General features: G+C 48.8%; 1 protein-coding gene across 1 annotated transcript in view; it reads left to right on the forward strand.

The window, feature by feature from the left end:
• The window catches only part of ILRUN (inflammation and lipid regulator with UBA-like and NBR1-like domains), a 16,579-nt gene extending 4,834 nt beyond the window's left edge, over positions 1 to 11,745 (forward strand). Inside the window, exons 3-4 of the mRNA XM_042013299.1 lie at positions 481 to 809; positions 8,361 to 11,745. Coding sequence (XP_041869233.1) covers positions 481 to 809; positions 8,361 to 8,396 — 365 coding nt within the window. The 3' untranslated portion in view covers positions 8,397 to 11,745. The remainder of the gene's footprint in view (positions 1 to 480; positions 810 to 8,360) is intronic.
• The last annotated feature ends 792 nt before the right edge of the window (positions 11,746 to 12,537 follow it).

Raw genomic sequence — 12,537 nt, forward strand, 5'->3', positions numbered from 1 at the left:
TGGGGCAAGTGGGGTATGTGTGTGCAGTGGGGTCAGTGGGGGGTGTGTGTGTTCGGGGTGGTCAGTGGTGTGTGTGTGCCGTGGGGTCAGTGCTGTGGGAGGAGGTGCACAGTGGGGTCAGTGGCGTGTGTGTGTGCTGGAGGAGTCAGTGGTGTGTACAAGGATCAGTGGTGTGTGTGCGGTGGGGTCAGTGGGGGGGGTGTGTTTACAGGGATTAGTGGAGAGGTGTGGGCACAGAGGGATTAGTGGTGTGCCCCTAAGGTAAAATTCTACTGTCCTCAGTTGGCTCCTAAAATTCAAACTGTTGATCCTAACCCTGTTAAACTGGGGGCATTGAAACCAGTACTGCTGAGGCTTTGTAAAAATGTGCTTTAAGCAATAAGTCCTTTTCTTGCTAGTGTAAAGGATGGAATTCATTTGCTCCTTCTTCCCCTTCTTCATAAACTCCCATTGACAATCCAAATGCTTGTCTTTCCACAGATGTCATCTGGGTGATCCTCAGTGTGGAAGTTGGAGGACTTCTGGGTGTCACACAGCAGCTGTCATCCTTTGAAACAGAGTTCAACACGCAGCCGCATCGCAAGGTAGAAGGAAACTTTAACCCGTTCGCCTCTCCACAGAAGAACAGGCAACCAGATGAAAACAACCTAAAAGACCCTGGGGGTTCCGAGCTAGGCACAATCAGCAAAAACACATGGGGGCCTGCTCCTGACCAAATCGAACAAGATCAGAATGGACTGTCACAAAACTCTGTAAATCTCTCCCCCAGCAGTCACTCGAACAACTTGTCGGTAGTGACGTACAGTAAGGTAGGTGCCCTGGGCGAGCAGGAGAACGGGTAGGGGAGGAGCCTGGCAGGTGTGTAATTGCTCTTCCTTCCAAACTGCAAAGCCCTTTCCTTCTGCTTCTGCCAGACCTGCTAAGGAAGGTTCTGAATTTGACTGTCTGACTCTGCCAACTCCTCATGTTATATTAAAATATTTTTTGCCTCTGATAGACTCTACCAGATCCACCTTTTTGTTTTTGCTTCAAGTCCTTCTTCAAATTTATATAACCTTGTTTGGGTGCTGTAACCACAAGCGGCCGGAGCCTGCTCCGGTTGCGTGTGCAAATAAGTCAAAATATCTCTCTAGATATGTCCTGAGTTTGACATAATTTTGAACAGAGAACAAATAACCACACCCTCAAACTTCAGATTAGCCAGATAACTTCTTTTTAGCTGGTGTGGGAAGACTACAGAGCTCACCATTTGATCCCAGAAGCTGCCAGCAGGAACAGTCAATCAAAGGACTGTTCCTGTCTGTGTCCTTGTCTTGTTCATAATTGTAGGTGACTTTCAAATTATCTTTACTTTAAAAATCTCTCTCAAAAGCTTGCTTGGTGGATGCTATATGAGTCTGAGTGATATTTTGACTGTTTTTATTTGCTTGTGTGTGAAAAATGAATTGCAGGATTATTTACAATTCAGAATCCACCTGTTAATGCAGCAGTATGTGTAGGTGTGTACTGTCGTATGTCAAACTAGTTTGATTTTTAAAATCCTTTAAAAATGCTTTACTGTACTTTGAGCAGGCTGTGTAGGACAATAACACTTGGTTGCTGAATGACTTAATAAAGCCCTAATGTTAGTTCACCTACAGCACTTTAGTTCCTCCCTGGATGACCTGCCTGTCCTGTGCCAGCAGATCTTGCTTTAGTGACCTTTACCCCAAGGCCGTGCATTTTTTACGGCCGGCACGCACTGGGTGACCCCGACTGCCCCCCCCTTAGTGGTCCCAAACACCGTCACTGGGCTGGCTCCTGCTGCCACGCTCTGCTCATAACAGTGGAGTGGATGGCTTGGGAAATGATTACCTGTCAGTGAAACACCACCTGAACTGGCAGTGCTGAAAGTCGCTGCTTTAGTGGCTGCTTGGTGGGGTCGTGGTGCTCCCCCAGGGGCCGGGCTGGGACTGACTTCAAAGAACGTGGGTGTGAGGAACCAGAGCCCGTGGCAAGGAGCAGCTGTGCTGTGGGAGAGAAGCCAACAGGAGCGTGAAGCACCACCTGAGAGGTGTCACTAGGTTGAAGTGAGCTGGTTTAGCTGGAAACCCAGAGCTCCGTGCTCTGAAGAAACGGGGGCAGTTACAATCTAACCCCAAACATAGGCAAGTGACCTTTCCTCCCCTTTTTCCTGGTTGTTTTGTTTTGGGATTGTTTGTTTCTTTTTGTATTTACAGAATATTCGTGGGTGGATTTGAGGTGGATTATCTGAGATTAAAGCAGACATTTTGTTTTCTGGCTTCAGAAGGGACAACTTTATGGTCCTTTTTGGCTAGGGTTGGGGGATATGGAAAAGCTACTTGATTTTTGGGTGTTTTTCTCTCTACTGCCGTTCTTTTTGTTTGTGACATACTAAGACATTATTTTATCCTTCAGAGGTTCTTCTGGTAGGTCTGAAGATCTGAGTCGTGTTCCAGCCTTGCCCATCCTGCCCAAGGCAGGAAGTTTTCTGCCACAGATCCAGTATTCACATTGGTACAGTACTGGTTCTGTAGTAAACAAGTTTGAGGGAGTTGGACATCCCAGACACCTGGTCTGGTTTGAAATGGCCAGGTGAACATTCCCCCCATCCATGGCCAGGTCTCTGGGAAAAGAAGATCCAGTTTTGTTTGGTTTTTCCCTTTGTGTGCGTGGTGTCCCCAGCTGGGGATGCTGCTGGAACAGAAAAGGGTTTATTAGAGGTGATGTCAGGAGTATCAAATTACCTCAGGAAGGAACAGATGGAGCTCCAGTACTTGTTGGGAAAAGCTCTACCTGGCCCATCTTCTCCACATCCCCAGGGGATCTGACCTGTACTCTGCTGCTGCAGAGGAGAAGGAAAGCTACTGTGTTGGGAGTTGCTGCCCTGTGATTGAATATTGATGTGAAAGGCTTTTTTTCAGGTTCTAGAGCAGACAGAAGAGCAGTGTGGGTTGGTTAGGCAGTGGCACAGACTCCAGGATTCTGGGTTTTATTTATCTTGGGCAGGACCTCTGATATTTTTGTCTCCTTTCATGTACCTGGGAGAGGGAGGGAATCCCCAGTCGTGTTTGACAGACCATTTGGTGAGCGAAGGAGATGGTTCAGGTTTAGTTAAAGTGTTGAGAAAAAGAGCCTGTGTCCTGTATTTAGAAGTAAAATAAGCCCTTAAATATTTCTCAGAGGACTGTGGAGGCTTCCTCTGCTGAGAGGCACTGGGGACACGCAGTCATGCAGTGCATGAGACCATGAAATCTTTGAGATAAAATGAGCAGTTTCTGGCATCTGCAGGTGTAAAACATACTCGAAGCTGCCAGACCTTGTCGGAATTAGTTCTCCCTTTGGTGCACTGAGCAGGTGTGACTTGTCCTCCAGAACTCCCCGTTGGAGTCAGGATTGTGGCAACGCCGACGTGCCATCTGCTGCTGGGTTAGACAAGTACAGCAGCATTTCACACCTGGAAATGTTCAAAATGCTTTTATACAGCAGCAGAGTGTGTGTGGTTTGGGTGTCCTGCTCAGTGGAACAAGCCTTCCTAGGGAAAAACAAACAAAACCAGACACAGAATTCCCTGTAAGTGGGTAAGAGGAAACCTGTGGCATGGCTGGAACAAGCTATGTGCCCTTTATTCCTGCTATGGCACCCACCTCCCTGGGGCCCCCTGCCCACCTTCCACACTCACTGCAGGGAGGCTGCAGGCCAGGGCCTGTCAGAGCTTTGCTTAAAGCATGTTGTTGTTAAATCTGTTCCCAGTGGAGTTTTTGCATGTTCTTAGATGTAAAGATGTGCCTGAGTGCAGGATAGGATGCCCAGAAATCCCCATGCACGGATATTTTATTCTCTGGCAGTCCCTTTCTCTGGATTCTCTGGAGATCTGAGGTTCATACAGCTTCCTCCTATTTACTCCTGTCTCATAGCAACCCTGCATGGTCACTGCTGCTCTCTCTTTTCCATTAAAAGCCCAAGACCCAGTTTGACAGTGCCTGAGAATTAGAGTTTAATTGCTTAACTGAGGAAAGAAACGTACAGGTTTCCATGTCTGGGAAGATGAGAAGTGAATAGCCATATCCTGACACTTAGATCATACCTGTCATCTCTATATAAAATCCATAGGATCTGTATCTAAACCTGCTGCCCAGATGAATTGAGGAATCACTGCTCTCTATGTCATGCAGAAAATTGCACGTGGAAGTTGTGATTCTGCAAAGATTTGCCCAGACAGGACACTGGGCATTGTCCCCACCACAGCAAATGGTGCCTGGCTGTCCTGGTCCTTGCTCGTGCTGCTCTTCAAAGCCCAGTGAAATAGAAACATATTTGGAGTTCATAGCTTTAAAATCTGAGCTCCTTTTTACCTGCTGTGTTTATGCTCCCCATCTCCCTCTGTTCTGCGTGGAGCTGAGCTACTTGGCAGCTTTCTGTACATAAGGGGAAACCAACCCTGTGTCCTTGGAGCCTTTAACTGGCTTCCCCTCTCTGAGCTTAAATGTTATTGCTGCTTCTAGAGCCATGCTTCTCCCAAACCAGGGCCTCCAATTGTCAGATTTTTTGGAGTACCTCTGTAAACTTTAGACAGAAATACTTTTACTGGAAACTAGGCATCAAACTGTGCATGAGGATGATGCCCCAAAAATGTTTGCATCCATGGAGGAGAGAAGCTCCTTCTGTCCTGGTGTCTGGGCTTCACGCTGGTCTGGTCACCATGTGGTTACATCCATTTAGACACAGTGGGAGGATGTTGGACTCAGAGCTCCCGTGGCTGCTCCCACAGCACTGCAGCCTGAGCTGGGCTGGCATGAGCTGGTTTGCCTCTCTGGTGAGAGAATGTGATTTGGCTGCTGCGTGTCAGCTCATCCATGAAATCCATGTCCTTCTGGACTGTGGGAAGTGCCAGATAATCTGATTTTAGCCCAACTTTGCTCCATTGCAGCCCAGCAGAGTTGCCTGTTGTTTATCCTGGCCCAGCAGCACATCAGGGAGTTGTGCATGGGAACTCAATCGGGTGCCTGACCCCTGTCACCTCCTTACCCATGGGCACCTGAACCAGCCCTGCCAGTGCCTGCTCCCAGAAGGTCCTGAACTTCCTGGTGGTCTCCCAGCCACGCCATGTTTGCACAGCATGCATGGAATAAAATACAAGTGCTGGATGTTTTGTTCTCTGTGCTCAGTTTACGTAAGCGAGGTTTGGAGCAGCGCGGGGTAGGAGTGGCCTGAGGGGATGGGGACGGGCAGCATGGGCTGGGGCCACTGTCAGTGTCCACTGGAAGACTCCTGTATCGCTGTGCAGCTGTGCATCCACCTCCTGTCCCTGGAAGTGTACCTGCATTGGTGGTGACTCAGTCACAGAGGTGAAATAAAGAGCTGTCTGAAAGCCTGTGTGTGATGGTTTATGAAAGATTTGCTTAATCCTCACTTTGTTCCCAGCACAGGTGCCTCCGTTTACAGAGATCAGTGTTCACAAAAGGTTTTAACTTCCCAAAACGTCTCACTTCCCTTCTAGAGGCACGAGTCAAATGATAATTTATACCAGTAGCTGTCATGCAGAATCTTTGCTTGGAAAATCACAGTTCTGTGTTCTCACACACTGGTCTGTGTGAAGAGCCAGTGCTCCCACCAGCAAGTGAGCAGTTACTTCTGGGGAACATTCTGGAAGAACTGAAAGTGAATTTGCAAAGCTGCAGCTGAGCTTTTCATAAAGACAGCGATCCCACTTGGAGGATAGACGGGAATGCACCAAAAATAGTGGGAATAATCCTTCCATTGAAACAACTCGGAAAAACTGCAATTGTCTGCAGAATTATTTTTGCATGTTTGTGATGTAAAATGTTGCATAGAGGGGATAATTAGGCTTGAAAATGTCATACAGGGGTTTGGTATTTGCATTGCAGCAGTAACTGAAGTTTTCTAGTATCAAACCCTTACAATTGTGCGTGGTGACTGAATGTCATGGGACACGGGCGGGGGCGTCACCTGCACAGGGTCTGCACTAAAGCAGCTCTCACTCGGCTTAAAGAGACAAGTGGGGTTCAATTTTGCCAAGTTCCCATGTCCAGTAATGAATCTCGGGTAGGTGAAATGCAGTGAAGAGTGGCAATCCCAAAAGCAAAGATTTGGGGCTTATCCATGGTGAAATTCCTTGTGTCATGGGGAGCTGACCATGGTCATGGATTGTGGGACTGCTCTGGCATTGCCAGGGGAGCTCATTCCAGGGTGTTGGGTGTTCAGTGCAGGGTGGCAGGTGGTGCAGAGCTGTACATGCTGAGGAATCTCTTGTGCTGAGCTAAATTCTGGGTTTAACTGACACACTTAGTATAACTGTGTAGCTTTAAATTAGGTGCTCCAGAAACCAGGATGTGGAGATCCAGAGGGTTTTCCTGCAAACCAGCTCACAGTGACTTCAGAGGGTCTTTGCATCCAAAAGCACTAACAAGCTGCTCTGATGTCAGACCGAGGGTGACTGGCAATTCCTTTTACCGCGGGGGGATGCTTGTGGAACCCCCAAATTAAAGCAAGCAAGGTGGTTTTGCCCTTGGCATCCCCTGTGAGGTGACACAGGGTAAGGGACTCCCAGGGTGCCCCCAGGAGAGGAGCAGGGGATGGTTAAACCCCTCCTGAGCTCGCCAGGCCGTGCCTCAAACAAAGCCTTGTGTGCAGGTAGCTCGAAGATGAAGCAAATTCTGGCAAATTTGTCTGTACAGGTAATCGGCAGCAAATCCTGTTTTCCTTCTGCAGCGTGCTAAGTACAATAGCTTAATCCCTGTGAGGTGAGACTGCTTGGGATCCTGTTTATACATTGCTTTTCTTCTGTGTCCTTTTTTTGTGCACCTGCTCACACCATCTTAATGTTTCTCTTCTGCTTCTACCCTTCCCCCTGTTTCAGTGAGTGTATTTTTGGGAATGTTGGATATCTCAGTATCTGGATTTTGATGGGAGCATCTCCTTCCTGAGGTGATCTGCCATGCTGGAATCTGCTGGCTGTTCTCTTTTGAAAATCTTTACAAACTGGCACTGCAGCATATTCCAGCAGTAGAAGCGTGTTTGTTTTTCCATCACTTGCGTGTATTTCTGTCTGCAAACACCAATTTCCACGTTTCCAGTCTTTCATACTTCCCACACAGTTCAGGAGGTGTCCTGGTTAATTGTCTACTGATCTCCTCTTGGTTGGATTCTGAGAGCTGCAGAGAGCTGCTTCATTTTACCATTTGCTTGTATTTACCATCTGTTCATCCCAAGAATGAACTTTTTCTCTCCAGCTGTAGCAAGATCACAGACTGTTCATGGCACTTCCTTCCTAGTCGGATGTGCAGCAGAGCTCTCCAGCCTGGAGTTTGCCAGTGCTGTTGATTCTTTATACAATCCATGTTCCTACTCATGGCCCTGGCTCTGGCAGTGAGGGGGTTCTGAAGCTGTAGAACAGGCAGGAAAGGGTATTTCCTAGGAAATTTGCCCTGTTAAAGGCAGAGTGGTGAAAACTGAGGTCAGAGCTTCCAGTTCAGCCTGAGCAGGAACGGTTTGGCCTGTTTGGGCTCTCGCTGCCTTACCCAGAGTGTGCTGGGAAGAGCTGGACTGTGCTTAGTAGCATTTGCATAATGGTCTTCCAACTCTGCCATGAGATGTAACAGGTTTTTCTCCCTCATCTCCCTCCTGACCTCAGTGTGTGTCTGGGTTTTGTGTGGGGGTTGTACCTTCATCACTGACAAACTTCATCTCCCTGTGAACTGGGACATCTCTTGCTACCTGTTGGTCTTTCTTCTGCTTCCTGATGAAACCCCAGATAGCTGATCCAGACAATAGAAGTTACAAAAGGAGTTCCTGTTAATTTGAGACCTGTGACTAGACCTGACATTTAGGTGACTCACTTCAGGATATAAAGGAGGGAAATGGATTCTGTAGGAAGTATTTTGGGGGTTTTGGTAAATGCTCTGGTTGATTTCACTGGAGGCAAATGTGTATTGTCACCTCAAGAAGGCATGAGTGGCACTTGTGGGAACATGGATTTTTTTTTCTTGGGTTTTTTTCTGACGTAGCCTCTTACCCAGTTACAGCCCATGTCTCTAGGACAGACTGGGGAGGCTGCAGGGGCTGGGCCTGCAGGTGTTGTAGCATCTATAGGGAGTTCTGGTGTAGAAAACACAAATTATTTTGCAGCCTTAGCCTGAAAAACACCTGACCGAGGTAAGTGGTGGCATCTGCCCTCTCTGGGGAAACCAGCCCTGGAACATGTGGTTTAGGAGTGTCCTTGGAGCGACAGTGGGGTTGGTGGGAAGCCCTGGGCTGGGCTGGGCACTCTTTGGAGCTGAGCATTGAGCGTTTTGTTTCTTGCCTGTTGAAAATTGATTATGTCTCCAACTTTCTTTCAGGGTTTCCACGGTCCTTATCACTTCGGACAGTCTTAAAACACAAAAACACAAAACGGGTATCGACAAGAGGAGAATTTAAGAAAAAGCTGACTTTTTGGGGAAGGGAGGGGGATTCATGTGGCAGACAGACACAGCGTGGACCCCCCTTCTCTGCCTCCGTGTTCTGGAAAAGAAGAAAAAACAAAAGCCCAGTAACTTAAGACTAGCTGTTTCCAGAGGAAAATCCAAAACCTGAGTATGCATGTGTGACTGCTGGATTTCAGAGTGGTGTAAATGCTGAGGAAGAAGAGACACCAACACTATGGGTTTTTAGAAATCATCTTCACACGTAATTAGGTAGCTTAAAAAGAAGTTTAAAAATGAAAATTTAAAAGCCATCTTTAAAAAAGAATATTTTGCCTACAGAGCGGTTGTAGTTTGAGCAAATGTTTAATTTCTGTTTGTTTCTTGTTCATATTTTCTTTTTCCTAAGGGACAGCGTGCGTTTTCCCAGAATGTCCTGGTTTGCTGCCGAACGGGACTGGCTCAGCACCCGCTGGGGTTTGTGCAGGGACTGCTTCTGTCAGGCTTTTTTAATGCCAGGTTGGGTCTGCACCCAGCACTGCGTTTTTAACAGCATCTGCTGCTTTTAGTTACCGACTTTTTAATCTTTTATTTCTTCTTTTCCTTTTGGTTTGGGTGTTGCTGTTAGTTGTCCTGCGTGTCGTTGGGAACCACGCTATGGCCAGGTCTCGGTATCAGAGTTGGAGAGGGAGACTCTGGGATAACATGGAGGGCTCATCTCCCTTCCCCCTTGTACATGAAGTACACAAATACACACCCATGTTAATAAGAAACTGATTTATTCAAGTTCCTGAGCTGTCCTGTGTGGTTAGCAGTTTAAAATCCCTTTTTGTTCACTCTCGTGTGCAGTAGCTGTGCCTGGAGCTGTGTGCCAAGGGGAATCTGTAGCTATAATTCACCTGCTGGTAGTTGCAAAGCTTCACAGACATCCTGTCCTTTTCATTTGGAGTCTCCTCTCTTTCAGAGCACAAGTTTGCATTTGTTTCTCCTGTGCTGAGGTGTAGCTTAGAGGCTGATCCATGTGTTCTGGAGCACAGAGCAGGAGTTGGCACCATCAGCTGGGTCTCGCTGTCACCTCCTCTTCTTCTGCTTTTGTTGTCTGGGCTCGGGGCTCCACGTGGGCTCTCAGGGCTTGTGTTAGGGGAGGGATTGCAAAAGATTTGGGCTGCTCTGCTGTTCCTCCAGCATGTTTTCCTCCTGTTCTGGACTGGGAAATGCAGTGTGAGGGGAGGCAGCTCGGTCTCAGGCACTGTGGTGAATTTATTCTGAAGCGCTGTCCCCGCAAACAGAGGGGAGTGAGCCCGGCAGCACCGTCCTACCCAAACGAACCAGGCTGGAACAGCCATCTGCCAAAGATACAGGAATATGCAAAGCTCCCATTACCTTCTTCCACGTCTTCCCAGTGAAGACTTTTCCCTGTGCCAGAGCTGCACACTGCATGGCTTTGCCCTCACTGCTCTTGGCTGCTTCCGTTTTTGTGGCTGGTTTTGAATGGGGGAATCCTTTGTTGCAGCAACCAAGGACTGGTACGTGAGTGCATATGGATGGACCTCGTGGGGACAGTGGGAGTTCCTTGTGTCCAACAGAGGAAGGATTGGGATTTTTGTATTTCAGAGATTCAGTTGTTACAGATCACCATTAGCCGAAATCTCCCTTCAGAAATCTGTTAGCTGGGAGAAACAAGTATGGTATCAGAAACTACCTGCATAGAAGTGGCACTGCAGGATTTAAACTGCCTGACACTTGCAATCTGGTGGGCACCTGGCTCTGCCCTGGATCTGGGGGAGTGTTGGGATTGGAGTGAACCTGCTGAAGGTGCTGCTTCTTGGAAGGTTTCTTTCTTGTCCTGTAACAACATTTTGCCTTGGATTAGTTACCTGCTCTGAGCATTGATCTGGGGGTTGATCTGCAGCCCTGTGTTGTGGCTTGGGCAGGTGGAATCTTTCTTCACTCCTGTCTTTCCTCACAGGTGGCTCACGAGCCCCTCTGAGGATATGAACATCACCCCTGCAGCACCGCTGCTCCCCTTCCGAGGGCAGAGCCCCTGGGGACTGCTCTCGGTCCAAGTGACGAGGTGATTGCTTATCTTTATTAGCTCCTTGTGTCAGCTGCGTAGTGGAAGGGAGGGGAAGTCAAGGTCTGAGTCTGAGTTAGAGCTGGTGCTGTGACCTTTGCCTGGTATCAGCAGTGGCACCTGGGAGACCCTTGCACTCGGATACCCCCACGCTGGCTTTCTGTTCCCAGGCACGTGTGCTCCTCCCGTGTCCCCTGGCTGCCATACTTGTGTCCCTGTGCTCCTCCTAAGGCTGAATTTCCCTTGTCTTGAAAAATCAAAACCTGCATGCACCCCAAGTAGCCATGTGCTTTCCCACTCTGAAGGCACACGCGTTTGCAGTCCGTGGTGTCCCGGTGACAAGGGTTGCATGTTCCAGGGTGTGAGGAAAGGCAGGGTTCTGAGATCTGCAGCTCTTGCTGCTCACATCCTGCTCTGCTGATGCAGCTGAGGGATCCACGGAGCACTGGCTCTTTGGGGCTGGGGTTGTGGCCCCTGCTGTGGCACTGGAAGGATGTTTAAAACAGGGGTTGCTCTATCTCTTGTGGTTTTCCTCGAGTAAAAACTTTTTCACTGAGGCCAAAGGTGGTTTCATCTCCTGATCCCTTGGAGCTTTGTGGTGCAGCCCCCCCTCAGATTGTTTGTGCTTCAGGTGTCCAGCTTTTAATGGGGAGATTTGAGATTAATTTGGCAAAGCTCTGCCCAGGTGACCTCATGACGCTGCAGTTCGTATCACCTCCCATAAGGAAAAGGGTAATGTAGAACATCTCTGATGGCCTCTAACTGGGTCCCTGTGGCAAGCAAGAGCCACTTGGGCCCTGTCACTAACACAGCTCAAGCAGTGTCACCTCCCAGCCTTGGCAAACTAGAGCAGGATTGGCCGCAAAGTGGCAGTGCCATGGGAAAGGGTGAAGAGAGAGTGGGAATCTTCTGCCCACGTCTCAGGAGCGTTGGATTCAAACCCCGCCAAGGTCTGGGAGCTGGGGCAGAGCTGTGCAGTCGGAGAGCAGTGGTGTGGGTGGGAAATGCACGCTGTCCCACGTCTGGGTTTCTGTTGTGTTTAATTTTTTCCGTGTGTGAGTGCGTGGGTGGTTCCCAGCCTGTCTGTGCTCGCCGGGGCAGTGCATGTGTAGCACGGGATGGTGTGTTGCCTCTCTGAGTCTGGGAGAAGTCCTATGATAGCACATTGGGGGTGAAAATAAAGGAAGCTTTTTCCTTAATGTATAAATGAATATTTGTATGATTAAATTAACACAGAAAAAAACCAAAGCTCTGTAGCTGTTGAGAGTTTTATTGAAGCTGCAAAACTTCTGAGTCTGTCACTTTGTAGTTAAATGTACCCGGTTTGCTCCATCCCTGGAGGGTTTCCAGACACTCAGGCACAACACCCTTGAACCCAGCTCTAGCCCTAATTTACTCCAAATTGCTGTGAAACCAGACCCAATTTGGTGCATATTGAGGTTATCAACCCACCTGTCCAGCCCTTGGGTGGGCGTGAGGGTGGGGAGAGGCCATGGGGGTGGTTGTGAGGCAGGGGATGAGAGGGGACTCCAGATTCCCTTTTGACAAGGTCAGATCACTTCTCCACATTTCTGGAGGAGTGGGATGGTCTCAGCGATCTCCATATGAGGGGCACCAGCACAAAGCGATGTCGCAGCTGCGTCCCCGGGTGCTCCTTGCGTGACTGATCCGCATCCCAGCCCTTCCCTTGGAGCCTGGTGCAGGATGGGGTGATGCTTCACACTTCAAACGGCCCAGTCCTGAGAGAGCAGACCTTCCATCTCCTGAGTCGCTCGGGAGGGAGGAGTGGGAGTTTGAAGGGAGGAAGATTGGTTTGGTTTTATTTTCTCACAATTCCTTAGGAAATAGCTGGCACAAATTGGGATGGGGGCACATGAAGGTCTCACTTTGCTGGGCACGTGCACAGTTGTCCCAGGTGGATCTGAGTTCCCAGGTGAGGCCTTGCTGCTCAGGACATCCAGCCCAAGCATTACTTGGATAAACTGCACCATGGAGCAGCTCAGCTGAGGCCGTTCCTTTGCTTACCTGGGAATTTGTTAC

This window comes from Corvus kubaryi, unplaced genomic scaffold (assembly GCF_017639235.1).
Source record: "Corvus kubaryi isolate FWS band 111438036 unplaced genomic scaffold, C.kubaryi_AGA036_p1.0 split1-37355, whole genome shotgun sequence".
Lineage (NCBI taxonomy): Eukaryota > Metazoa > Chordata > Aves > Passeriformes > Corvidae > Corvus > Corvus kubaryi.